The sequence below is a fragment of the Eleutherodactylus coqui genome, chromosome 6 (genome assembly GCF_035609145.1).
Source record: "Eleutherodactylus coqui strain aEleCoq1 chromosome 6, aEleCoq1.hap1, whole genome shotgun sequence".
Classification (NCBI taxonomy): Eukaryota; Metazoa; Chordata; class Amphibia; order Anura; family Eleutherodactylidae; genus Eleutherodactylus; species Eleutherodactylus coqui.
Window position 1 is genome coordinate 145,253,200 of NC_089842.1, and position 25,570 is coordinate 145,278,769.

At 43.3% G+C, this 25,570-nt stretch overlaps 1 protein-coding gene across 7 annotated transcripts in view; it reads left to right on the forward strand.

The window, feature by feature from the left end:
• FLT3LG (fms related receptor tyrosine kinase 3 ligand) overlaps window positions 1–25,570 on the forward strand; it is a 111,300-nt gene that overhangs the window by 67,344 nt on the left and 18,386 nt on the right. For 4 of the 7 annotated variants that reach the window (XM_066607828.1, XM_066607827.1, XM_066607823.1 and 1 more), the window contains 5 exons: window positions 6,110–6,253; window positions 7,795–7,927; window positions 14,336–14,455; window positions 18,576–18,676; window positions 18,798–18,855. In XM_066607828.1, the coding sequence (XP_066463925.1) occupies window positions 6,110–6,253; window positions 7,795–7,927; window positions 14,336–14,455; window positions 18,576–18,676; window positions 18,798–18,833 (534 nt within the window). In that variant the 3' untranslated portion in view covers window positions 18,834–18,855. Of the gene's footprint in view, window positions 1–6,109; window positions 6,254–7,794; window positions 7,928–14,335; window positions 14,456–18,575; window positions 18,677–18,797; window positions 18,856–24,659; window positions 24,709–25,570 lie in introns of all 7 variants that reach the window. The other 3 variants (XM_066607824.1, XM_066607825.1, XM_066607826.1) reach the window with 2 other exon arrangements.

The window sequence follows — 25,570 nt, forward strand, 5'->3', positions numbered from 1 at the left end:
AGTATCGCTGGCTCTCTGACAGAGCGGCCAGCAGGGGGCCAGGGAAGCTGCAGGAGATTTCACTCCTCGCTCTCCCTGCCCCTCTCCATTCACTTAACACAGCGGCCGTTCAGTACTGAACGGCTTCTATTTATACTGAACGATCAGCGTTTAGGATGCTTTAAATCCTCAACGATGATCGTTCAGTTTAAACAGCAGTAGTGAACGGCCGCTGTGTTAAGTGAATGGAGAGGGGCGAGGAGAGAAATGTCTTCCAGCTGCCCCGCTGCGGGCTAACAATACTCGCTCCTGTACAATAGCACGGGAGTGAGTACATGCGGGGACGAGTGTCGGGCTTCGTTTGCCCGACAATCATCCAATGTAAATGGGGCTTTATACCGATCTGTGGAGTAGATTTTTAAAATTTGCATTTAGCACAAAGCAGACACACAGCCCGAGTTGAGTCCTTTGCGGCTCATTAATATTCATATATTCAGAAAATTCTGCCCATACCTCTCCCTCCCGACTATGATTGACAGGTTTCTGCTTATGGACAGTAATACAGAGGGACATGTCAATCAGCATATTATATGAATATTAATACACCATATAGGACTCATGCTTTGTTGATAATGCAATCTTTAAAAATGGAGCTAAGCTGCAATACCACACACAACCTTATAGACAAGGGTGGCACTGTGTTTGGAAGAAAGCAGCCATGTTTTTCTAATCCTGGACAACACTTTTAAGAACCATGATCTAATGATTTTTTGCTTTTTTTGTCTTCTGTCACAGCTATAAGTTTGCAATTTTAGAGCTGAGGAGAAGTTACAGGCTGGTTGTAGTTTAATAATTGAAAGTAATAAAGGCTGTCCATCAACAAGAAAAACCCCAGTCCAAGTGTCCTATTTAGACACATCTAAGGGGCAGCAAGAGTTAGTTACAGAGCTGTTGAGCTTGGGTTTTTAACCCCTTAACGACTGCCCCATCAGGAAACTACATCCTCAGTAAGTGGGCTTTAATCCTAGAGGACGTAGTTTTATGCATCCTCTTTGGATTAATGCCCACTTGCCTGAAGACGTGACAGCTCCATGCTGTCGGTGCCCGCAGGTAGCCGACAGCATGGAGCTGTCATCCCAGGATGCGGGCAGTCCCCCCCGGTATTGCGATCGCAAAAAAGTAAATAAAACAGTGAAAAAAGTTAGATATTCAGCTTCCCTGATGGATCGGATCCATCATGGCAGCTGAAAATACTCACCTGCCTTCTCCCCGCTACCCGCTGAAGATCTGGTCCTCCCGGACCCGCCGCCGGCCTTCTGCGCATGCACACCAGACGATGACTTCACGCGCACGCGCAGAAGCCCGGGGGCCCCGGCAAATTTAAAAACTCCTGGCTCGCGGCTCCTGAAGGTGGCCGGGAACCAGGAGGTGTTACCGGGGACCGCTGTGAGCGATTTCCGGGCACGCGATTGCCGCTATCCATTGGATAGCGGCGATCGTGAAAAAGTTACAAAAAGTTTAAAAAAAGTAAAGTTTCACCTCCCCTCATGGATCGGATCCATGAGGGGAGGTGAAAATACTCACCTCGGGTCCTCTGCGATGTCCCGGGACCCGAATTGCCCGTCTGCGCATGCACGCCCGATGATTGACATCGGGCGCGTGCACAGAGGGGCTCGAGCCCCAGGAAATTTAAAATCCCTCTGCTCCAGGCTGCCATGTGTAGCCAGGAGCAGAGAGATGTCACAAGGGACATGATCACTGTTATCCAATAGAAAAAGTGGAAAAAGTAAAAAAAAAAGGGTAAAAAGTTTTAAAAAGTTAAAAAAGCTTGCATTTCATCTCCCCCCCACGGATCATATCTGTGAGGGAGGATGAAATGACGTACCTAAGGCCCGTGAATTTATCCGCGGACCTTACCCCAGCTTCTGCGCACGCCGCCGTTGCCACAATGGCAGGCGCATGCGCAAAAGCTGTGATAATTTAAAATCTCCCTGCTCCTGGCTACAAAATTTAGCCGAGAGCCTGGAGATTTCACGGGGGGGGGGGGGGGGGGGTGTTCTGCGGTGAGCGGTTCCTGGTCACGTGTTCGCCGTTATCCAATGGATAATGGCGATCACGTAAAAGTAAAAAAAAGGTGAAGGTTCATCTCCCCTCACCGATGCGATCGGTGAGAGGAGATTAAACTTTTTATCGGAGGCCTCTGTATTTGCACACCAACGCGATCCTCCTCCTCGAACTTTCCCGGATTCTGCACATGCGACCGCCAGCAAAACACCGGACACATACGCAGGAGTCGGGGAGCCCAGGAAACGTAAAATCTCCTTCCTCCCAGCGACCAATGGTCGCCGAGAGCCTGGAGCAGTGATGGGTGGCCTCGTTGAGCAGTCCCCGGTCACGTGATAAAAAGGTAGCGATCTAACATAGGTCGGTCTCACATGACCGGATAGGAATTACGGATTCCGCATGCGTCTGATCCGCGATAATATGCAGATCAATCGCATTGGATTACACAATTCCGCTCACATTAGCGGGTCGGAATTGCGTAATCCACTCGCAGAAAAGAGAACGCAGCATGTTCTATTTTACCGTGGATATCCGCAACATAGAGCCCATTGTGCTCCATGGTCGCGGATATACCCGCTCCCCATACGCAACTACATTGCATACGGGCTGCGGGTACCCGCGTCATCGCTAAGCGACGGTGCGGGAAATACAAACAAAAAAAAAGTACTGCGTATGACCGCCTGTGTGAGTAGGCAGTTATGCGCAGTACATTACGCGGCCGTACGCAGGGTCACAGCCGGGCTCACAGCTGGGATCCGCTGCGGGCCTCCGCAAGCAGATTCCACCTACGGCTGCGAGAGCCCAGCGTTATTCAGACCGCTACCTGTAATACGCAATTTACAAGAAGCCCCGGGAACGCTCGCCTTCTTGCAGTTCCAGGAGCACCTTGTTGAGCGCCTTCTGTGTGAGACCCCCGCACCTCATCAAGCTTACGGAGACTCACGGAACGCCACTTTTTACACCCCATACCCGCCACTGAGGTCAAGAAATACCCCCAAAAAGCATGAGAGGAGGGGGGATACACGGTTTTATTGCCCTATGTACCCATCCCAACCAGCCTCCGTAATTACCCCTGGCTTTGGAAATACTACACAGTTCACATTATTACTTTTATCTAAGATTTAGGGAACGCCGAAAAGGGTGCGGAGTGTGTGGGGGAGGGGATATTTTTTTAAGGTGTCAATTTTTATTCCGTACAAGTGGGCAATGGGCCTGTAATTTATTCAGTTGTGCCCTGCAATCCAACGGGTGTTCCCTCCATTATGGGCCTAGTCATGTGTCCTGTAAGTAGATTAGGGCCACAATTGGTATGTTTTTGAACACAGGACAAACGGGGGTATCCATTTTGGGGTGAATGTCTTCATTCCTATGTACACTGTACAAAAAAAACAGTTTTTAAATTGACGAAATTGCCAAAAAAATGAAAATCGTAATTTTTTCCTTCTGCTTTGCTTAGATTTATTCAAATACTGTGGGGTCAAAATATGCAGTACACCGCTAGATGAATTTGTTAAGGGGTCTAGTTTTTAAAATGGGGTCATTTGTGGGGGTTCTTTATCGTTTTGGCCGCTCAATGGCTCTATAAGTGGGCGATGGGGCCTGGAATTTATTCCGTTGTACCCTGAAATCCAACGGGTGCTCCTTCTATTATAGGCCTAGCCATGTGTCCTTTAAGTAGATTAGGGCCACAAGGGTTATGGTTCTGAACCCGGGACAAACAGGGGTATCCATTTTGCGGTGAAAGTCTTCATCCCTATGTGTGCTGTACAAAAAAAACCTGTTTTTAAATTGATACAACTGCCAAAAAAATGAAAATTGTAATTTTTTTCCTACTGCTTTGCTTGTAGTGTAATTGTAGTGTAAAAATACACAGTACACCCCTAGATAAATTCGTTAGGGGGTCTAGTTTTCAAAATGGGATCATTTGTTGGGGTTCTATGTCGTTTTGGCCGCTCAAGGGCTCTACAAGTGTGCTATGGGACCTAAATCACCTTCATGCTAAATTTCTGTTCTGAAAGACACCGACTACTCCTTTCATTTTGGGCCCCGTTGTGCATCCAGACAAAAGATTAGGGCCACAATGGGTATGTCTCTGAACATGGGACAAACAGGGGTATCTATTTTGGGGTGCAAGTCTTCATTCATGTGTGTGCTGTACAAAAAAAGCAGTTTTTAAAATGACAGAATTGCCAAAAAACGAAAATCACATTTTTTTCCTTTTGCTTTGCTTGAAATCATTCAAAAACTGTGTGGTCAAAATGGGCAGTACACCCCTAGATAAATTCGTTAAGGGGTCTAGTTTTCAAAATGGGGTCATTTGTGGGGGTTCTCTTTGGTTTTGGCCGCTCAAGAGCTCTACAAAGGTGCTATGGGGCCTAAAACGCCTTCAAGCAAAATTTATGTTCTGAAAGACACCGACTACTCCTTTCATTTTGGGTCCCGTTGTGCATCCAGACATAAGATTAGGGCCACAATGGTATATTTCTGAACACGGGAGAAACAGGGGTATCCATTTTGGGGTGTAAATCCTCATTTTCATGGGCACTATAGGAAAAAAATATGTCTTTAAAATGACATATTTGCAAAAATATGAAATTTTATTTTTTCTCCTCTAAATTTAATTAATTCCTGAAAAAAAACTGTGGGGTCAAAATACTCATGACATCCCTCAGTGGATACATTAAGGGGTATAGTTTTTAAAATAGGGTCATTTGGGGGGTATCTATTATTCTGACACTAATGAGCCTTTGCAAACTTGGCTTGGTGCAGGAAAACAAAGTGTTCCTCAAAATGCTGAAAAGTAATGTTAAATTTGTATGTCCTCTAAATGGTTAAAAAAACACAAACGTTTTTCAAATGTGCATTCAGAATAAAGTAAACAGATGGAAATATATATCTTATAAAAAATTGGTACAGTATGTTTGGACATATTTGAGATATTACAGTTGAAAATGTGAAAAAATGACAATTTTTTCAAAATTTTCCCAATTTTGGCGCTTTTAATAAATATACACATATTAGATCGGTGTCTTTTTACAACCAAAATGAAGTACAACATGTGGCGAAAAAACAATGTCAGAATCACTTGGATATGTAAAGCCTTTACGGAGTTATGCTACGTTGAACGACGCATGTCAGATTTCCAAAATTTGGCTCCGTCACTAAGGCGCAAACAGACTTCGTCACTAAGGGGTTAAAAATGAACTCGAAAATCTGAAAGATTTTTTACCTGAAAGGGAACCTATCATCACCCTTGAGCCCCATAAACTGCATTATGGAGCTCAAAGGTGAGGGGACGGAGGGTCCGGAGAGCTGTGTTTCATACTCACCAGGCGGTCCGTTCCTGTGCGATGTCCATGTGAATTCAGTGCTCTTTCTGCATGCTCACCTCCCATAAACACGAATGAGATGTGTATGCAGAAAGAGTCAAGATGCTCACACACCATGAATTTGAAGGGAACGGGGCGTCTGGTGAATATGAACTTCACTCTCAGGACCCCCTGTTTGCTCAACTTTGAGCTCCATAATGTAGTTTTTTGGAATTAAAAGTTGATAATAGTGTCCCTTTAAATACTAATAAACTCAGTGTAAATATTCAGACCTGGGGAGATATGTCCGATGGGCGATGATACGAAGAGAGCTGTAAATAGTGAAGGGCTGGGGAGAGCAGAGGTGCAGAGCCAAGTCCCTATTTAAAGGAGTTGTCTCGCCAAAGCCGATCCCGAGAATGCAGCCCTGGAGCATCAAGAAGTGTGGGCAGTGGAGGACGCACATGTGCACTTCCCCTCCAATCACTTCAATGGGACCACCAGGCACCAGCAAAGTTCAAGCACTCAGCTATTTCCGTCAGTACCATGGAAGTGATTGGCGCAGGGGTGTACATGTCCTCTGTGCCCACACATCAGGGACTACATTCTCGGGATCGGCTTTGGTCAGACAATTCTTTTAAGGAGAGTTGAATCACCAAAACACTTTCTGTCTCTCGGCTCGAGGTCTCTGATACTGGCTCATATTGTCTTGCCATATTAGATTATTCTTATAATTATAAAACTTCAATATTTTTCAGGATCAAAACTGCTTCCACTTATTGACACTGTTTATAAGCAATATCACGTTAGCTACTATACGGAGATGGCATGGATCTGAGTTTAACAGAATGATTACAAGCATACTTAATGAATTTCACTTCATTGGGGAATGTTCTTTTAAGGTATGTAACGATATCTAGTGGGACTGTTACTGTTGGTAATTCCACTTTTAGCCTTTTTCATATGGCAGTCTTTCCCAACTCCAGTCCTCATGGACCCCAGCAGGTCATGTTTTCAGGATCTCCTATGGTAAGAACACCTGTGGCAATGTCTGAGGCACTGACAATAATTACATCACCTGTGCAATACTGAGGAAATCCTGAAAACATGACCTGTAGGGGGCACCGAGGACTGGAGTTGAGGAACACTGTTAAGTGGGAAAACATTACTTTTAACTTATGGCAGGCCTCATACCCATGTATGAATAAATCAGGGCTCATATAGGTAAAGTATGAGTGCCGCGTACTTCTCTTGGAGAATTACATATAGGTATAAGAGTTCCTTCATGTATTCTTAAAATAAGAAAAACTATGGGGAAAAAAATGAGTGAGCACAAAGGTCATGTTATTTCCTGCCATTTTCTATGAACTACCTTATGGGTGTAATAAGAACATTGAACTATATGGAGGAGGAATGATTTGGCAGCTGATACCTTTGGTGCTCATTATGATAATTTTTTTGGAGTGAATGGCTAAAATGTATAGCAGCCCCCTACTCATTAGACATTAATGTGATATATGTATTTGAGGGTCTTAACCCCATTGGTGACCACCAATATGCCTTTTTACAGCGGTCACTAATGGGCTTTAATCCTAGAAATACATCTTTTTAAGGCGATAGCCAGGCTCCTGCTCTAACAGCCCAGATTGAAGAAACCTCAGATGCTTACAATTAGACCCCTTATATGTCACAATCATTAGATGACAGGAGTAGGGAACCTTTTCTGTCACCCATCAGCACTTCGTAGTGCAATCACAAGGTACCAGTGGGTTCCCATGGCAGCGGGAAGCCTGACAAAGGCCTCAATGTCTCCCATGTAACATAGCCTATTAGGCACTGCCTCCTGCAGAGTCTAATAGGCTGTTGACATAGGCTTAGTACAAATGCACTACATAGGTATTGAAATGTACTATCCTAGTGATTGAACGATCACATCTTCAAGTCCTAAAAATAGCATAAAAGAGTTCAATAAAGTTCAATTTAACCCTTTGCAATCCAATTTTGGATTCAGGGTTTCCTAGGGGGCTTTCTCTTTCTGCCATTATACAATGGCGCCATCTGCTGGCTAGAGCTAGTACTGCGGTATGAGACATGCTGGAGAGGCCCCCGACAACAGAGCGGCCAGTAATCTACAGTAAGAATACCCTGCCGGACGTCTTTCAAAATTGGAGCTGTACAACCTTCAATTAGAATGTCTTTAGACGTCAGACAGTGGATTGGAAAGGGTTAAAGCGAAACAAACTCCAGTTAAAATACATTTATTTTCCCCACAAAAACCTGTTTTAAATGGATAAAATACCCCCAATGAAGATATATGCAAACCCAATGGCAATGAGCGGCAGTATCTGGCCTTAGTCTTGGATCTCAGCTCTTTTTGTAGTCAGATTGCCATAACTGTAATCTCTTCAAAATTGAATTATGTGAAATTCTTCTCATTTTTTAGATTCCATCAACGTGCACTAATGAGAACGTTGCCATTTACACCCTTTTAACAAATTTAAATGCGTCTCTCAAAGCCTTGAAACCAAATATTGAAAACAACTTTACTCATTGCTTACATCTGACATGTGCATCAGGTAAGTGACCTCAAACCATAACAATCATGTGTTGAAGATCCATCTAAAGCATCTGATGAATAGAGGGTTATGCAGCATATCAGTGCGTAGTAATTAGGGATGAGCGAGTATACTCGCTAAGGCACTACTCGCTCGAGTAATGTGCCTTAGCCGAGTATCTCCCCGCTCGTCCCTAAAGATTCGGGGGCCGGCGCGGGGCGGGGAGCTGTGGGGGAGAGCGGGGAGGAACGGAGGGGAGATCTCTCTTTCCCTCTCTCCCGCCTGCTCTCCCCTGCTCCCCACCGCGACTCACCTGTCAGCTGCGGCGGCCCCGAATCTTTAGGGACGAGCAGGGAGATACTCGGCTAAGGCACATTACTCGAGCGAGTAGTGCCTTAGCGAGTATACTCGCTCATCCCTAGTAGTAATGTAATGCCTCGTGTCCCCTGTGCTGCTCCTGCAGGGAATTGGAACCGAAAAATTATAGCTGACTGCCAGAGGTGTCATCAAATGGGGCAAACATAATAGTGTATTCTTAGGCCTCTCTCACACAGGCGCCTTTTACAGCGATTAATACAGCTTTTTGACCGCCGTGGTAATCGCGGTCCTGATTTCAATTGGGCCTCACAGACATGCGTTTGATCGCAGTGCTTTCCAACGCCACGATTTTCGAGCGCTGTCTGCTCTATTTTTCACTGTTTAGCGCATCTCATCAGCCATCACAATGATGGGGTTTGCTAAAAAACAAAGGTGAAATCGCAGCGCTTTGCCGTGTCCATGCGTGAGAGGACCCTTAGGGGATGAGAAAAAGTTTTATAAACTGAACTAACTCTTTAAACTTTAAGAGATTGTGCCAATTTATAAAGTTACCTCCAATCCACAGGATAGGGGGATAATATTATGACCACTAGCACCCCCACCAATCCAGAGAACAGATCTGGTTGGTCACTGAGTGAATGGAGCAGAGGTCACACAGGCATGCCACTACATGATTAATTTCACTGCTAGTGACAGAGATTGCCGAAGTGTTTGAACTCTAATCTCTGACGCTGTCATTGAAGTGAATGGAGCAATTGCACACCTCCGCGACCTCCGCTCTATTAATTCAAGGACTGACTGGACCTCCATTTTCAAGATCGGTAGAGGTCCCAGCTATTGGAACCCAACCAATCATAAAGTTATCCCCTATCCTGTGAATAGTGGATAATTTTATAACTCGGCACCCCTTTAAAGGGGTTTTACAAGCACAAATACTACTAATGACCTTTCCCAGGATAGATCATCAATAATTGATATGTTAGGGTTTGCTGCTCGGGAACCTGGCCGATCAGGTAAGCAGGCAAATTCTGTCAGCGCTGCAATAACCAGGAGTTGGAGCGAAAGCTTACGCTCTGACCCCTGTGTGGCGGCCTGCACTTGTAATTGCAGGCACAACACTCATTGATTTGGTTGTGCCTGCAGTTACAAACGCTGGTCATTAAACAGGAGTCAGAGCAGCAGCCTCTGACCGCTGTGTGTTGCAGCGCTGACAGCATGCACCCACTCAGCTGATTAGTTGGGTTCCTGAGCGTCGAAACCTGGGCAATCAACTATTAATGACCTATCCTGGGGACACTTGGGGATCTTTCAGACGGGACGGAATAGGCCGGATGATGCACCGCAAGCTGCGGTAAAATCCGCACCAAAATCCATGGACTACCTGCAGATTTTGATGCAGAATTGAAAATAGCTTAAAATCTGTCTGCAATTCTGTGTCAAAATCCTAACTTAGACTTGATTTTGGTGGGACTTTTGGTGTGGAATTCTGCATCTGTGAGTTTTGCTGCGCTCTGTGGCGTAATTCCGTCTCGTATGAAAGGTCGAAAAACTATTCAAGATTTTTTAATCAAGGCTTTTTGCAAACTAGCTTCATTTTTAACATCAGATACATTAAAGTTTTGAAGTGGTTGTGCATAGCCTCCACAATATTGTATATATTGCAGACTAAAACAACATTTAGCATTTTTGAAAGTGTACCAATGCATGTGGCTAAGATTGGAATAAACCTTTTAAAGACTCTTATCAATGTCTAGAATGAACACACAGTTGCAGGTAAAGTATTATTGCAGGTAAAGTAAGTGAACCTGTATCGTTTGTATTTGCTCTGATCCCAACTGATATAATCTCATGGGACTCTGCTTTTGTGTTTCTTTCCTATTGTGCTGCAATGAGTGAAGCTAGAATGCGATTGACTACCAACATCAGTGTGTTAGGGTGCGGGCAGACGAGCGTAGGCGTATTTACGTTCGCACGAGCGCAACGTATAATCGCCCGAGCGATCGTTTTTCACCGATCACGACCAGAGCTCGAAAGCGTATTTTCGTTTGTTCCTACTTTGCAAACGGTCTTTTCGGCGATCGAATATGCGTTGGCGCGTATTTCGGTCGCATATGTTCCGCTTTTTTTCGAATTGCCGTTTTTACGCGCCGTAAAATCGCCCATGTGAACGAATACATTCGAAACCATTGCCTCAGATGGTGACGTATATACGTTTGGTCGCAAAAACGCGCCGTTTATGCGCTCGTCTGCCTCACCCTCACAGAGTTGAAAAAAAGACATAGGTCTTTCAAGTTCACCCTTGTGTTAAATCCATTCTACATCACTATTTGCTAGATTAATTCTAACCTTTAATACCATTAATTAGATAAGCATTGAGCACTTTTTTTAAGTGCTGGCATACTGTTTGGCAGTACTACCTCTTGCAGTAGAGCTTTCCACAGTTTGACTACTCTTACTTACTGTAAACCAAAGTAAAGTTATGCGCAACTGTTCATGTGTACAACATTCTAATATTTAATTAGATACACTCATTGTAAAAAATAAAAACTTGCACGTAGATGGAGTTGTCGGAATCAAATTAAACTTACTACAGTGGGGAAAAAAAATATTTAGTCAGATACCAATTGTACAAGTTCTCCCACTAATTAGAGAGGCCTGTAATTGACATCATAGGTAGACCTCAACTATGAGAGACAACATGAGAAAACACATCCAGAAAATCACATTGTCTGATTTTTAACGAATTTATTTGCAAATTATGGGGGAAAATAAGTATTTGGTCAATAACAAACAAGCAAGATTTCTGGGTCTCACAGACCTGTAACTTCTTCTTTAACCCCTTAAGGACATGGCGTATTTTGGCGTTGAGGACCAAACGATTTTTGGTATTTTTTTTATCTCCATTTTTCAAAAGACATAACTTTTTTATTTTTCCGTCGATACGGCCGTATAAGGGCTTGTTTTTTGCGTGGCGAACTGTAGTTTTTATTGGTACCATTTTTGGTTACATAGACTACATTGTAAAACTTTTTATATTTTTTTATGATCGTAGGGAGAGAAAACGCATCAATTCTGCCATAGATTTTTTTTTTTAAAGCATTAATTATGCAGCATAAATGACACACTACATTTTTTTCTGCGGGTCGGTACGGTTACAAAGATACCAAAATTCTTAAATTTTTTTTAGGTTTTTCCACTTTTCCACAATAAAAACCCTTTTTTTTGGAAATAATTTTTTTTTTTCTAAACTCACTGTATTCAGAGTGCTATAACTTTTTTATTTTTCCATGGACGGAGCTCTATGAGGGCTTATTTTTTGCGAGACGAGCTGTAGTTTTTATTGGTACCATTTTGGGGTACACTACACACGTATTTTTTTATCACTTTTTTATTGCGTTTTTTTGGGAGGCAAAATGCTAAAAATTAGCATTTTGCCTCAGTGTTTTAGCATTTTTTGTAACGCTTTCTGCCGTGCAGGATAATAAGTGCATACAATGTATTGTACACGTCGTTACGGACGCGTCGATACCAAATATGTGGGATTTTTAATTTTAAAAAAATGCTTTATGCTAATATGAGAAAAAGCATTAAAAAAAGGTCTTTTAACTTTTTTTTAACATTTTTATTTTTTGTACTTTATTTTTCTCTTTTTTTACGCAGTCTGTGTCCCTCTGAGGGATTTTTACTGCAGCACTGCAGATCACTACGATAAGGCATGGCAGGACTTCTCTCCTGCCATGCCTTATCGCTTACTATAGCGATCACAGGCTATGGCAATACAGGACTCCGGTATCTGGCATCCTGTTGCCATAGCAACTAGGCGGGCTCTTGCGATGTTATCGCGAGAGCCGTCTGGAGTCACAGAGGGAGTGCGCTCCCTCTGTGAACCCTTTCCCTGCCGTGATCTACTTAGATCGCGGCAAGGAAGGGGTTAACAGCGGGGGGCTTATACTCGAGTCAGAGAAAAAGAATTCACCATACTAACCTCCAAGCCAGCGTCTGTGTCCCCGGCGGTGGTGCGGCAAGCTGCTTGAATTCCTGTGTTCCCGGCGGCGATGCGGTAAGCTGCTTGAATTCTCCCTGCTGTCATCCCCAGCTGTACTCTCTGCTCGGCTCTGTCATCCCCCACCGTCAATGCTGTGATTGGATCGAGCGCCAGCCAATCACAGCCGGCGCGTAATCATTCACAGCCAATCAGTGAATGATTACATGACATTCACTGATTGGCTGTGAAAGATCGAGCGCCGGTTGTCATGGGCTGGCACTCAATCCAATCACAGTGCTTTCTTACACAGCACTGACAGATGACAGAGCAGAGAGAACAGCGGGGAGAATTCAAGCAGCTTGCCGCACTGACACAGATGCCGGCTGGGAGGTGAGTATAGAGGTTTTTTTTTTACCCAGTATATACTCAAGTATAGCTAGGCTTATACTCGAGTCCACTGGCGTAACTATAGAGGATGCAGGGGATGCGGTTGCACCCAGGCCCAGGAGCCTTAGGGGGCCCATAAGGCCTCTCTTCTCCATATAGGGAGCCCAGTACTAGGAATAAAGCATTATACTTGGGGGCCCTGTTACAGGTTTTGCATTGGGGCCCAGGAGCTTCAAGTTACGCCTCTGCTCGAGTCAATAAGTTTTACCAGTTTTTTGTGGTAAAACTTATTGACTCAGCTTATACTCGGGTCGCCTAATACTCGAGTATATATGGTATTTTCCACCATAATTTGCAAATAAATTCGTTAAAAATCAGACAATGTGATTTTCTGGATGTGTTTTCTCATGTTGTCTCTCATAGTTGAGGTCTACCTATGATGTCAATTACAGGCCTCTCTCATCTTTTTAAGTGAGAGAACTTTTACAATTGGTATCTGACTAAATACTTTTTATCCCCACTGTATGTGTGATTATAATGTTGATATAAGTAAGTGATTCCAATGAAAAATGATAATTTATTGTGGAATATAGAATACTTGAAGGGAGGCTCTAGTACCCTGTTGGACCGCCTCTTGCTTTGATGCAAGATTTTATACAGGCGGGCATGGAGGCATACAGGTTCTGTATGGTACACTGCGGCATATCGGTCCACATTAGCTATAACTAAGCCTCTAGATCGTGTAAACCCGTAGGCTGCCAGGTTGGTGTCCCAGATGGCCCCATACATGTTCTGTTGGCGATAAATCTGGTGATGGACACCCACAGAAGTGTGGCACTGTTGTGGAGCCATTCCTGTGACACCCTTGCTGCATGCGGCCGAGCATTATCCTGCTGTAAAATGCCTCTTGGAAGCCCCTTGAGAGTCATGAACGTATCGCTGAGCTGTCATTGTCCCTTGTACCACTACTTGGAGCAATAGACTGTCGTTTGCGATGCCCCCTCTCCCAGATCTTTAAACCAGCAATAGGCTCAGTTTGTCGCTCAACAGCAAAGGCAGGATTGAAGCGTTCACCCCTAGGTCTCAAAACATAAATACAGTCATTGTCAATGCCCAAACTAAACCTGGATTCATCGCTGAAGACAACCTGGTTCCATTCTGTAGCTATCTAGCTTGGCTCCGACAGACACATTGGCTGTAACGATGGTGCAACCTGTCACTGGATGGCGGACAACAAAACAGTTGGAGCTGCTCTTGTTTGTCAGATGATCAGACTGATCTACTGGTGGTCTGTCGAGGGCGTCCTGAGTCCATTCGCCTTGTGTGCATGCACTCCCTAATCCACTGGTCCAAACATCTCCTAACGGTCTGGTCAAAACAGTCCAAGTGGTGGGCAATTCATCAATACGACCATCCAGCTTTTTGCACTGCAATATTCCTTCCCATCGCAAACTCTGTGAACTTGGCAAAATCTCTTTGATTGCGTTGTAGAAGTGTATAGTAGTTAACAAGCTCTACAGAAGCGGAAAAAGAGGTCACTACACACAAGCAGCCTCTGAGAGCCTTTTTAGAGGCCACTTTTAGGGCCTCAGGTGGCAAGACCGTCCATCTAATCACGCCACAACTCTAGTACTTTGCATATCTGCCTGAGATGTAGCTGCATGTCGAGTTTTGCAGCAAAACAACTCGTTCTAGCTGCTTAATTTTTTTCACTGTGTATATCGATTTTTTTCTAACAGTTGAGCAAACCAGTACAATGAAGAATACTGTTACAACGAGAAGAAATAACAACGGTCAGCAAAATTCCACAGCAAATGAATTAAGTGAAGAACAAACAACGCCCACAGTAAAGTTTAATAGTAAGTTCCGCATTGCTTGATATTTTCTGCTTTTGATTGTCTCTCATACCCAATGTAAATCTCAGGAACTCTTCAGTAATTCCTAGGGACCTATACTAAAGTAAAGTATGAATCTTCATCATTACTTGAACAATGATAATAGTGTTACCTACTGCACAAAAGAAGACCCCACATAATAGAACTAAATAGCAGAATGTTCAACCTTGCTTTTAAAGACACAAAGGAACAAAGTTCATGCACATTAGTGATACCCACCGACATCTGGGTACAGTAGCATCTGCAATAAATGGCTCTTAGGGTGGACACCCACTGGCGTTTTTTTCTCCACTGCGCTGCGAGACTAAAGTTAAAGTCTCGCATCGCAGTGCGAGAAAAAAGTCGGCATGACGCCAGCATATCGCCAGTCTTTACAATGGGGCCAGCGGCAGCAGTGCTTGCCCCATTGAAAAGAGAAGCAGAATGCCGGGGACTTCTGCCACAGCTGTGACAGCTGTGGCAGGAGTTTCCTTCATCCCCGCGGGGACTGCGGGGATGAAGGAATCCTCTGCTACAGCTGTGACAGCTGTGGCAGAAGTCCCCGGCATTCTATCCCATTGCTTTCAACAGGATCGGCACTGCTGCTGATCCCATTGAAAGCAATGGTTTCCGCCAAGCCCCGCAGAAAGATTATCGGGGAAGGGCTTGAAATATAAGCCCTTCCCCGATAATCTGCAAAACGTGTGTAAAAAATTTTTTTTTGAATTTACTTACCTCTCCGGCGCTCAGACGCGCCCTCCTGGCGGCTCCCCTGCACTGCTATTAAGCTCCTGCTACAACAGAGCTGCAGGGTCCTAGAAGACCCTGATCAGTTCTGCAAGTGACTAATAGCACTACAGGGGATGTTTTCCCTGTAGCCTATCGATGCTACTCCTATTGATGCCCCAGCTACAGTGGGAAAATGTCAAATAAAAAAAAAACATGTGAATGTTCCCCAGAGGTCTTATATGACGTCATGGGGGACATAGAGAGTACAAATCCCCGCCTCTTGAAAGGGCTGTGCAGATTGACTGAGGGCTCAGCCAATAGCAGCTACTGCTTACCTTGCCCTTAGCTATTCATCCATGAATAGCTAAGATATAGCAGTGCAGGGGAGCCGCCAGGAGGAAGCGTCTGAGCGCCGGAGAGGTGAGTAAATTTAAAAAAAAAAAACGTACACACTTTTTGCAGATTATCGGAGAAGGGCTTATATTTCAAGCCCTTCCCCGATAATCATTCCGCGGGGCTTGGCAGAAACCATTGCTTTCAATGGGATCGGCAGCAGATCCCATTGAAAGCAATGGGATAGAATGCCGCGGACTTCTGCCATAGCTGTGACAGCTGTGGCAGAGGATTCCTTCATGAAGGAAACTCCTGCCACAGCTGTGGCAGAAGTCCGCGGCATTCTCCCTATGTTTTCAATGGGGCTAGCGCTGCTGCCGCTGGCCCCATTGAAAACACTAGCGATATGCCGGTTCTATACTGGCGTCTTTCTTGCGCTGCGAGGCGAGAGTTTTCTCGTGCTCTCGCAGCGCAAGAGAGAAAATATCGCTAGTGAGTGTCCACCCTTAGGGCTTTAGTTGTATTAATGCAGGATTCAGAGAGTTGAAACCAAGTTGCACAAAAAACATCTAAGACACGAGTAATATACTATTCGCAACCCATTTAGTATGAAGCACTGTGAATTTACGGCGCTTGGTCCCAGGCTTAAAGCCCAGCCATATGTAAAATTACGGCGGGGATTAAAGCCTCCTTCCTCTGCAATCAATCAAAAGCAGGACGGGTTGTAAGCTGTTAGTCACAGCTCACAACCCGGAGGAGAAGGCAGGAGGGGTTTTTAACCCTTTCTGCCTTCTCTTTCCCTGAGTACACAGTGCTCAAGGAACGATATGTAATAAAAAGTGAAAGCGGAAGTGTAACTTCCACTATGGGAGCCCGGGGGCACATGACTGGAATTTCCTGCTACAACAGAGCTGCAGGGTCCTAGAAGACCCTGATCAGTTCTGCAAGTGACTAATAGCACTACAGGGGATGTTTTCCCTGTAGCCTATCGATGCTACTCCTATGGATGCCCCAGCTACAGTGGGAAAATGTCAAATAAAAAAAAAAACATGTGAATGTTCCCCAGAGGTCTTATATGACGTCATGGGGGACATAGAGAGTACAAAGAATAGTTACATAAATAAGTAAAACAAAATTATAGAATAAAACAACAATATTTACATAAGAAAGAAAATAACCCAAAGCCGACGCCAACCAAAACCATCGCCGTATGTGCCCTGTAATCCAAAACCATACATGTTATATATCATGACCTCTGAAACAAAATGAGGAACCCGTTCCCATACTTTATTTTAGCGTAAATATAATAATAAAAAATAACTATAAATGTTTGTTTTTTTTAAATAATTTTTTTAGCTTTTTACCCCCAATAAAACTGAAAAAAAGTCAGTGAAAAAGATTAAAAAATAGCCCTATATGTCACAGGGGAAAAAAACAATGCAAAACTAATTTTGGTAGCTAATAGAGCAGTAAAACCACCACATGGGTAACATTCCTAAAAAGTGTCTGGTCCTTAAGGAACAAAACAGCCTGGTCCTTAAGTGGTTAAAGGTTCAACTTTATAAACATATATTTGATCTGGGGTGTACTCCATAGGAAAATAATCTATGTAAGCGGAAGATGGAAAAATGTCTCTGCAGCGCCACCTATTGAAAGGTATATGGTAGCTACCTTTCAATAGGTGGCACTAGAGAGGCACTTTTTTGTAGTTCCTCTCCAAATTTGCACTTCAGGAAAAAAAAAGGACGTTCTCTCTTCATTTCTGAGCATCATAGTTGTAAATGTCTTCAAAACGACTTACATGTAAATTTGAATCCGCATCAAATATACGCGCAGGCTCTCGCTCACGACCTGAAGGTTGCGAATTTAATCCTTGCGTGGCTCAGGTAGCCGTCTCAAGGTTGACTCAGCCTTCCATCCTTCTGAAGCAGATAATACCGGGGTAAATTACCTAAAAGCGCTGTGGAATAAGTTGGTGCTATACAAGTAACAAGATTTATTTATGTTATATTTAAATCGGTCAAGGTAAATGGCTAACCTACTGAAATGATAGAAGCAGCCTAGTAGGCTAGTAAATTAACGCAACACCAATCGTGACCCTGGTCAGACAAATAAAAAAATACAAAAAATTGTTTTAGTATGCACTTTATTACAACCTATAATGCAAATCCCCATGGGATTAAAGAGATCTTGACCAAACATTGGTCTATTTTAAAGAAAGGTCCATTGCAGAAAAGTGTCTTTCTAAATAACCCAGGGATCACCTATCATGGGCCACAAACTCTTAAGAACATTCTTGCACTCAGCAAATTGCAGGTCAGTAAAAATAAGTTTTTGAGAAAACCCTTGTTGTTTCCTGAGTTAAAAGGAGTCTTTCTGTGCAATCACAAAGGTTGCAAGTAGTGTGAAAGCATCAAAAATAGAGTCAAGGTATTCAACAGCAACATCACAGGAGAGCAGTTTAATGTGAATGGTTTTTGGACTGTTCTTTTGCCTGTTTTATGTCTTTAGTGCGAGTGTGGTGGAGCACCCTCTTACTTAGAGAGCAAGCAAATAAACATACTGTATATACTCAAGTATAAGCTGATTTTTTTTTCAGCACATTTTTCTTCGGCTTATACTCGAGTCAGGTAAGGGTTAAAAAAACCGCCCTCCATACTCATCTCCCAGCTGGTGTCTGTGTCACTGGCCGCGGTGCAGCAAGCTGCTTGAATTCCTGTGTTCCCGGCGGCGTTGCAGCAAGCTGCTTGAACTCTTCCCGCTGTCATCCCCCGCCGTCCTCTCTGCTCGGCTCAGTCATTCACTGATTGGCTGTAAATGATCGAGCGCCGGCTGTGATTGTCTGGCGCTCGATCCAATCACAGTGCTTACTTACACAGTGCTGACTATGGGAGATTTGAAAGCTGAGCAGGGAGAATTTTAAAGCAGCTTGCTGCTCGGCTTTCAAATCCCCCTGCGGTCAACACTGTTTAAGTATGCTGCATCATCCAGGTTAATGTTGCTCATATACTCAAACTAAGTTATTTTCTTCTTTTCTTTCCAGACAGTTCATCAGAGCACCTAGTAAATTCATCCAATAGAACACGTAATCATCGCCTGCCGATAATAATCATCTGCAGCCTGATCATCATTTGCGTCATTATAGTAAGCATCCAACATGATATCTGAGTATAGGCCTTACTTTACTCAAGTCAGAGATCACCCTCTTGTTTACTTTTCTGTCAAAATGGCCAGTAAGTACAAGTTATTCTTTTTTCATTGTCAGACAAAAAGCAGAAAACATATGTTTACCATGACATGAAACAAAAACCTCCAATACTACAGTAAGTACAATTTAGGATCAATCAGAACATAATCTCATCGCTCTTTACATTTCTGCACCATACTGCCACTTTAACTTTTCCATCTTTCCAGTCTTAAAGCTGAGTTACAGCTGTGTCCTTACAACACAAGGTGTCCCTCCAAGGAGTTAACATTCCTTGTATACTAATTTATACTTCTAAACAGCATATTTAGAAAATAAGACATAGAATAAATGGAGATGATAACAGCCTTTTTAGATCTGGTAGACCATTAAAACTGTCACTAGAAGATATATGTTAATTAAAGGGGTTGTCTCATAGACCATGCATCATATGGTGATATGTATGAGCTAGACTGGAGAGATGCTATGTATCGGTGTCTTTCGCTCTGTAAAACCTTGCCCCAATACACATTAGATAGTTGGTGGATACTGCAAATTTCAGCTAATTTCAGTCGCTTCATCATGATGTGTACGGGCAGCTTTACTTCAACAGGTGTGTCAGTCTGTGGTAAGATAACACAATGTAATGTTTCTGAAAGGATGTACAGCTGTGAAGAAGCCATTAATGCAAAATAAAAAACAACATTTGCATGATATCTTAAGATGTGGAACAAGATTTCCTGAATTGATAAATTCGCATTTGAGATATTGGGAAGTAACAATGGCATGCTTATTGTTGAAGCATTGGTGGCCTCTCTGAATTATGTCTACAACTAGTGATGAGTGTACTTCTGAAAAGTTCAGATCAGCCTTTTTCCCAAATCTTGGCAAAACGTTCAGGTCGGTTGAAATTAGTTTGAATGAAACCGGAACTTCACCAATACCCCTAAAACTGGTGCATGACACTGTCTAAGAGCTATAAAAGCAATGTATAACACTCTTGGGTCACCTAGGAGTGTACTTAAGTGTTTTGAGCAGTTTTTAATGCAAAGTTAATGATGAAAAAGATGAATTAGAAGGAAAAAGAAGGGAACAGAAAGAAGAAGGGAAAAAAAGAAAAACAAAAATGAAAAAATGTATCCTTTTTCCTTCTTCTTCTTTTTCCCCCTTTTTAAAAAAGAAAATGGTGAAGCTGGAAAAAGACGAATCTTAGCAGGTTTGGCCAAGCCAAACCACCTAGGTTTCAGGTTCATGCCAAACTGAACTTTTGGCAAAGTTCAATCTAAACAGGGTTCGACTGTTTCGGTTCGCTCAACACTACTTACAAACATCAGTGAAAAGTGATGGAAGATCAGTGCAAGTTTGGGGATGAAGAACATCATCCAGAGTTGTTGTTTTTTTTGTTCTTGATTTAATGGGATATTTTATATGTCAGATAGATGTCAGTCACACTTCTGGAAGCCATATCTAACGTTAGAATTGGGGTCTCAAAACCTCTGGCCTGTCTGTTAAAGAGACTGCAAGTAAAATAGAGTTGGCCAAGTTGCAGAAACAGACAAGCTAGCTGTGCTATGGCAGTTACACAAGCAGAGTTGCACAACCAGCTCAGCTGTTTCTGTAATCTCAGCCACTTGTATCTTACTAGCTGCTTCTTCAACGGGCAGGGCAGGGGCTGGCAGACCTACGTTCTGGAGATGGATACAGCTCCCATTTATCGGACAGTTGTAGCATCTCCTGTGGATATGCAATAAGTGTCTAAGATGAGAAGACCTCTTTAAGGAATCATAAATGCTGATCAAAGCAAAAACAATTATTATGGGGGAAAAAATAACACTTGCATTGGGCAAAGGAGAAAATATCTATATGACCTTTGGAAGCATTAAATGCCTTAGTACTGCTGACCCCTGGTAAAAGATTGATGACTTATCCTCAGAGAGGGCCAGCAATGTTTTTTTTTTTTCTTCAGACAACCTTTTTTTTTTTTACAACTGTATATTCAAAGTAAATGAACCCTCTGGAGTTACCTGGATCTTTGCATTGATTGCTAATAAAATGTGGTCCGATTGTTGTGTAACTCACAGTGATAGACGAACACAATCTGCCTAAATTAATAACGTAAATAGTTATACTATTTATGTATTTTATTGACTAAACTGCCAGAGTGCAGGGAAAAAATGTAAGTGAACCTCTGTGTTAGGCTGCCTGTCCACGGGCGTAGTGGTGATTTGCCGCGGGAGCAGGAGCCAGCAGACGGATCTCCGCCGGTCAGCCTATCTGACAGAGAGGCTGCGATTTGCCGGCTGCGAGCGGAGAATCGCACTGATTCTCTGCTCGTGGATAGGGCGGCTACGCTCTTCATAGCAACGCTATGGAGAGCTTTCACTGCGTTCCCCGTGGCCGGATTATTGCCGCGGGGAACGCAATGCAAACTCGCCCGTGGACAGGGAGTCTTAATTATTTCTCCAAGAGCTCACTGGCAAAGAGTTTTTTCAATTAAGAAGATGGGAATAGAAGTGTGAGTTTCACAGGTTCTTTGCTCATTAAATATAAGGCACAGAAAGAAAGCCTGGTTGCTAACAAATCTGTTATTGTCAAGAAATATTTGTAAGGGTGAACCATGCCTCGATGCAAACAACGTTCAGGAGACCTCAGAAGCTTGGCTGGCAAAGGCTACAAAAGCATTGCTAAAGACTTGGATGGACATCAGTCCATGGTTAGACAAACTATCTACAAATGGAGAAAATTAAGGAGTGTTGTTACTCTCTCTGGGAGTGAGCATCCTGTTAAAGTGTACTCACACTTTCAGATGACTGTTCTGGCCATATGACTTTTACCCTGCACTTTTCACCAGTTTTCTGCCCCGAGACTCTTCAGTATCTCATATTTTCAGTTTTCTAAAATATACTCATTTTAAAAGCAAACTGTAAATTTAAAAAAATCATTTACCCCTAATAAAATTAAACAAGGAAAAAAAATCAGTGAATAAAGATATACTAAAATAACCCTATATGTCATGGGAAAAAACGCAGCAAAAGTAATTTTGGTAGCTGAAGAAAAAAAATGGGGCAGTAAAACCACCACATGGGTAAAACCCCACAAAAAGTGTCTGGTCTTTAGGACCGAAACACCCTGGTCCTTAAGGGGTTAACAGTGTTAGGCGATGCAAAAAAGTGTTCCAAAGCACACAAGTACATCAGCTGAGGCAGCTTTCACACGGCCACACAAATCTTACACGAAGATGGACCCCATTTTTTTGAATGGGGTCATATACATCAGCAATGTTTTGCGCAGGAAGAAATCATGGCATTTCCTATCTTTGGGAGTTCCCTCTGAAAGCATCGCCCGTTATTTTCAATGGGCCAGGAAAAAACATTATACAGCCATATGAGGTTCCCTATTAAAAACAATGGGAAACACTTGCCGATCCTCCGACGTGGCTAAAAGCTGTGCCGGAGGTTCGCAACTTTACTAAAGTGTTGGGAGGCACAAAACGCCTTGCGTCTATGGGCGCATCACAAATGTACGAGCGCGATGTTAAGCAGAGTTCCTCAGCCCAAGACCGCGCTCAGACATGTGTAGAAAACCTAAGTAATGCTTGAAAAAGAAGATTTGTGTTTTGGAATGGCCAACTGAGCTTCACTCTATCCAGATGCTGTGGCATGGCCTAAAAGAGCTGTGCACCAAGGAATCCAATAGATATTGAGGAGCTGAAACATGTTTGAAAGAGGGAATGGTCCAAAATTCCTCAGTGTTGTGCAAATCTTATTTACAGCTAAAGGAAACTTTCTGTTGATGTGAATGCTGGCAAAATGGGATCAGCAGGTTGATTAGTTCAAGGATTCACTTACTTTTTATTTCAGCACTATTTGCTCAGTGTGCTCAAAAAGACATAAATGGTACAACTGTTTTGGATTAGTTTAGTTAGTATTTGTCTATAACTGTGATTTAGATAACAATCAGACATCATTTTATTTGTAATCAACATAGAAATAATTCAGAAAGGTTCACTAAAGCCCCCTGTCCACGGGCGTGATTTCGGCGGCGGTAAATCACCGGCGAATCATGCTGTCTGAAGCTTTCCATAGCTTTGCTATGGAAAGCGCCGGCTCCTTGTCCACAAGCGGAGAATCATTGCGATTCTCTGCTCGCGGCCGGCTATTCGCAAATGCTGCGAATTGCTGCGATTCTCTGCAGTCGGCCTATCTGTCAGACAGGCTGACCGGCGGAGATTTGTGTGCCGGCTCCTGCTCCCGGGCGGCGGCTCCCGTAGCGGAGATCTGCCGCAGGACTTTGCAACGCCTGTGGACAGGGAGCTTAGGCCTCCTGCACATGGGCTGATTTGTATTGTGAAATCCGGAGCAGGATTCTGCCTCCGGATTCTGCAGCAAATCCAGCCAATAGCATGCTATGAGAAAATGCGATTTCCTGCCCACGAGCCGAAATTGATTGCCATTTTCCACTTGCGGGGGAGAAATCGCAGCAGGCTACGCACAGATGGCTTCCATTGAGGTTAATGGGAAGGGGGGAGGGGAAGAGACTTCTTATTTATATATCGCCAACTTATTCCGCAGGGCTTTCAGGTAATTTTTTATTTATTACTCCAAGCTAGCTGGGTACTCACTTTACCGACCTCGGAAGGATGGAAGGCTGAGTCAACCTTGAGTCGACTACCTGAATCAGGGGATTCAACCTGCAGCCTTCAGGTTGTGAGCGAGAGCTTTAAGAGTGCATACTGCTGCCTTAACACTGTGTACCACACAAGGCCCCCCAATGGAAGCCGTCTGTCCTTGATCACCGCAGAAGTATCGTTGGATCTGTGTCATCGCCGAGCGGCGGCACCTACCACGCATGCGCGACAGAGTGCCTCCTGACACATCCCCAGCGCAAAAAGACGCTGCCGGACAGGTACGCAGTGGTCACTGGCCGGGCATCGGGTCGAACTCCGCTGCGGGAATCCCAGATGCGGGGTCTGACCCGCCCGTGTGCAGGAGGCCTTACTTTTTATTGCAACTGTTTCTCTCTATAGCTGTCATTAAAATACTGAGATTTCCAACAAGAATGAAAGCTAAATGTAAAGAGCGGTCACAAAAATACTAAAAAATGCATATTTGGTCGCTGAAAAATGAATAGTTTATACCTAATGGCCATTTACACTGGAAAATAAATCAATGAGAGCATGGTCTCTGACTTTTGCATGAAACTGTAATTGATATGAATGTACAACATACTAACAATAAAGCCTAAGTGAACGGCTGCCTGTTTACACGGAACGATACTTCGTTTAGTTTTCTGCATGCAAAAACTGGATGATGAACAAGAAGTGAACTACTTCTCATTCGTCATTCAGTCGCATTCATTTACACTGAACGCTAATCGTTAAGATTCTCGCTGGATCATCGGAATCCGAATGGTAATCGTACCGTGTAAAAGTACCTAAATGCAAATGGCAACCTTTGAATATCCTTCACCTTGAAAATCATTTTACTAAAATTAATGGCTTAATAGTCCACAGTAAGAGAACAGTAAGTACAAAAAACACAAATGACCTTCAGCATACACAGCGAACTTTTACTCTGCAAATTGTCTCAGTTCTAAGGCTTAAACAGATGGGCGTGATTTTGTCCCGAAAACGAGATGAAACGAAACTATTGATTTCATTGCTTTCGTTTCCACTATTGGGATTCTCACGCATTAATACTACGTGAGAGAAAGATAGGTCAAGACCTATCCCCCCTCTTCTCTATTCAAATTTTGAATACTCTGAACACAAAAAAACTGGTTCATGCGCAACTACGCTCCGTAGCGGCGAGCCTGTTAGCGCATGCCCTATGTGTTTTTGCCCTTAAAGTTTTATTCTGTTGCCACTTTTGATCACTCGTCATTTGTCTGGATATTGGTCAAATCTTGACGAATATACTGATGGAGGTCCTCTGATTTTAACAGGTATTTATTATATGGAGAAACTGAAACACATGAAGTACCATTCAGCAAGGTAATTTCCCTTCAAGCTCAGACTGTTGGCTACTAATCAAACTGCCCTAGCGTGCCTGTGATTTCAGTTGCGCAACTGTTCTATGAACTTGGAGCTCTATTAATGGAGTTGAACTATTTATGAAGTTAGTTTAGGGCTCTAATGATAAAGTAAGCATCAGCATGACTCCACCTTGTAAATATCTTATTGAATAAAAAATTCTCATAGGATAACATTGAAGTTGTGGTCGTACTGCAGTCTTACCGCAAATCGCGGGCAGTTTTGTGTCATCCTGATCTCCTAGCCTCAAAGAGATTTTTTTCTAATCTCAGAAAGTTATGGCATATCGCAAGCATATATCACCTCTTTTTTTAATTGGTGGGGTTTGAACTCCTACAATACTGACAATGAAGGGGGTGCAGCGCGAGTCTAGATCTGCCTCATTGTTCCTTAGCAGCGTAGGTTTTAACAGTGCCATTACACTCTAAGAGAAGAAGAAAGATAAGACTCCAACAACCAAAGATTGCAAAAAATGTGTCGTTGAGCAGTGGAAAAGCATTGCCTGATCAGATTGCCCCATGCTGACAGGAGAATCAGAAATTGGGAATCGATAATCTCTGTCAGGTGTTAATCGTTTAGGCTGGTGGAGGTGAAGTAATAATACGGGGAATATGCTCTTGGCACATCCTGTGTCTTCTGATACCTGTGGATGGATGCTTGGACAGTTGGGTATAAACTAAGCATTGTGGCTGTCCAAGTTCATCCCTTCATAGCAGTTGTTTACCCTATGGCAAAGGGATACATCCTGCAAGATAGTGCAGGCCTCGAAGGAAAGATCTTTATTAGTAATGTGTTCCCCACTCTTTCTTCAAGCCAGTAAAGA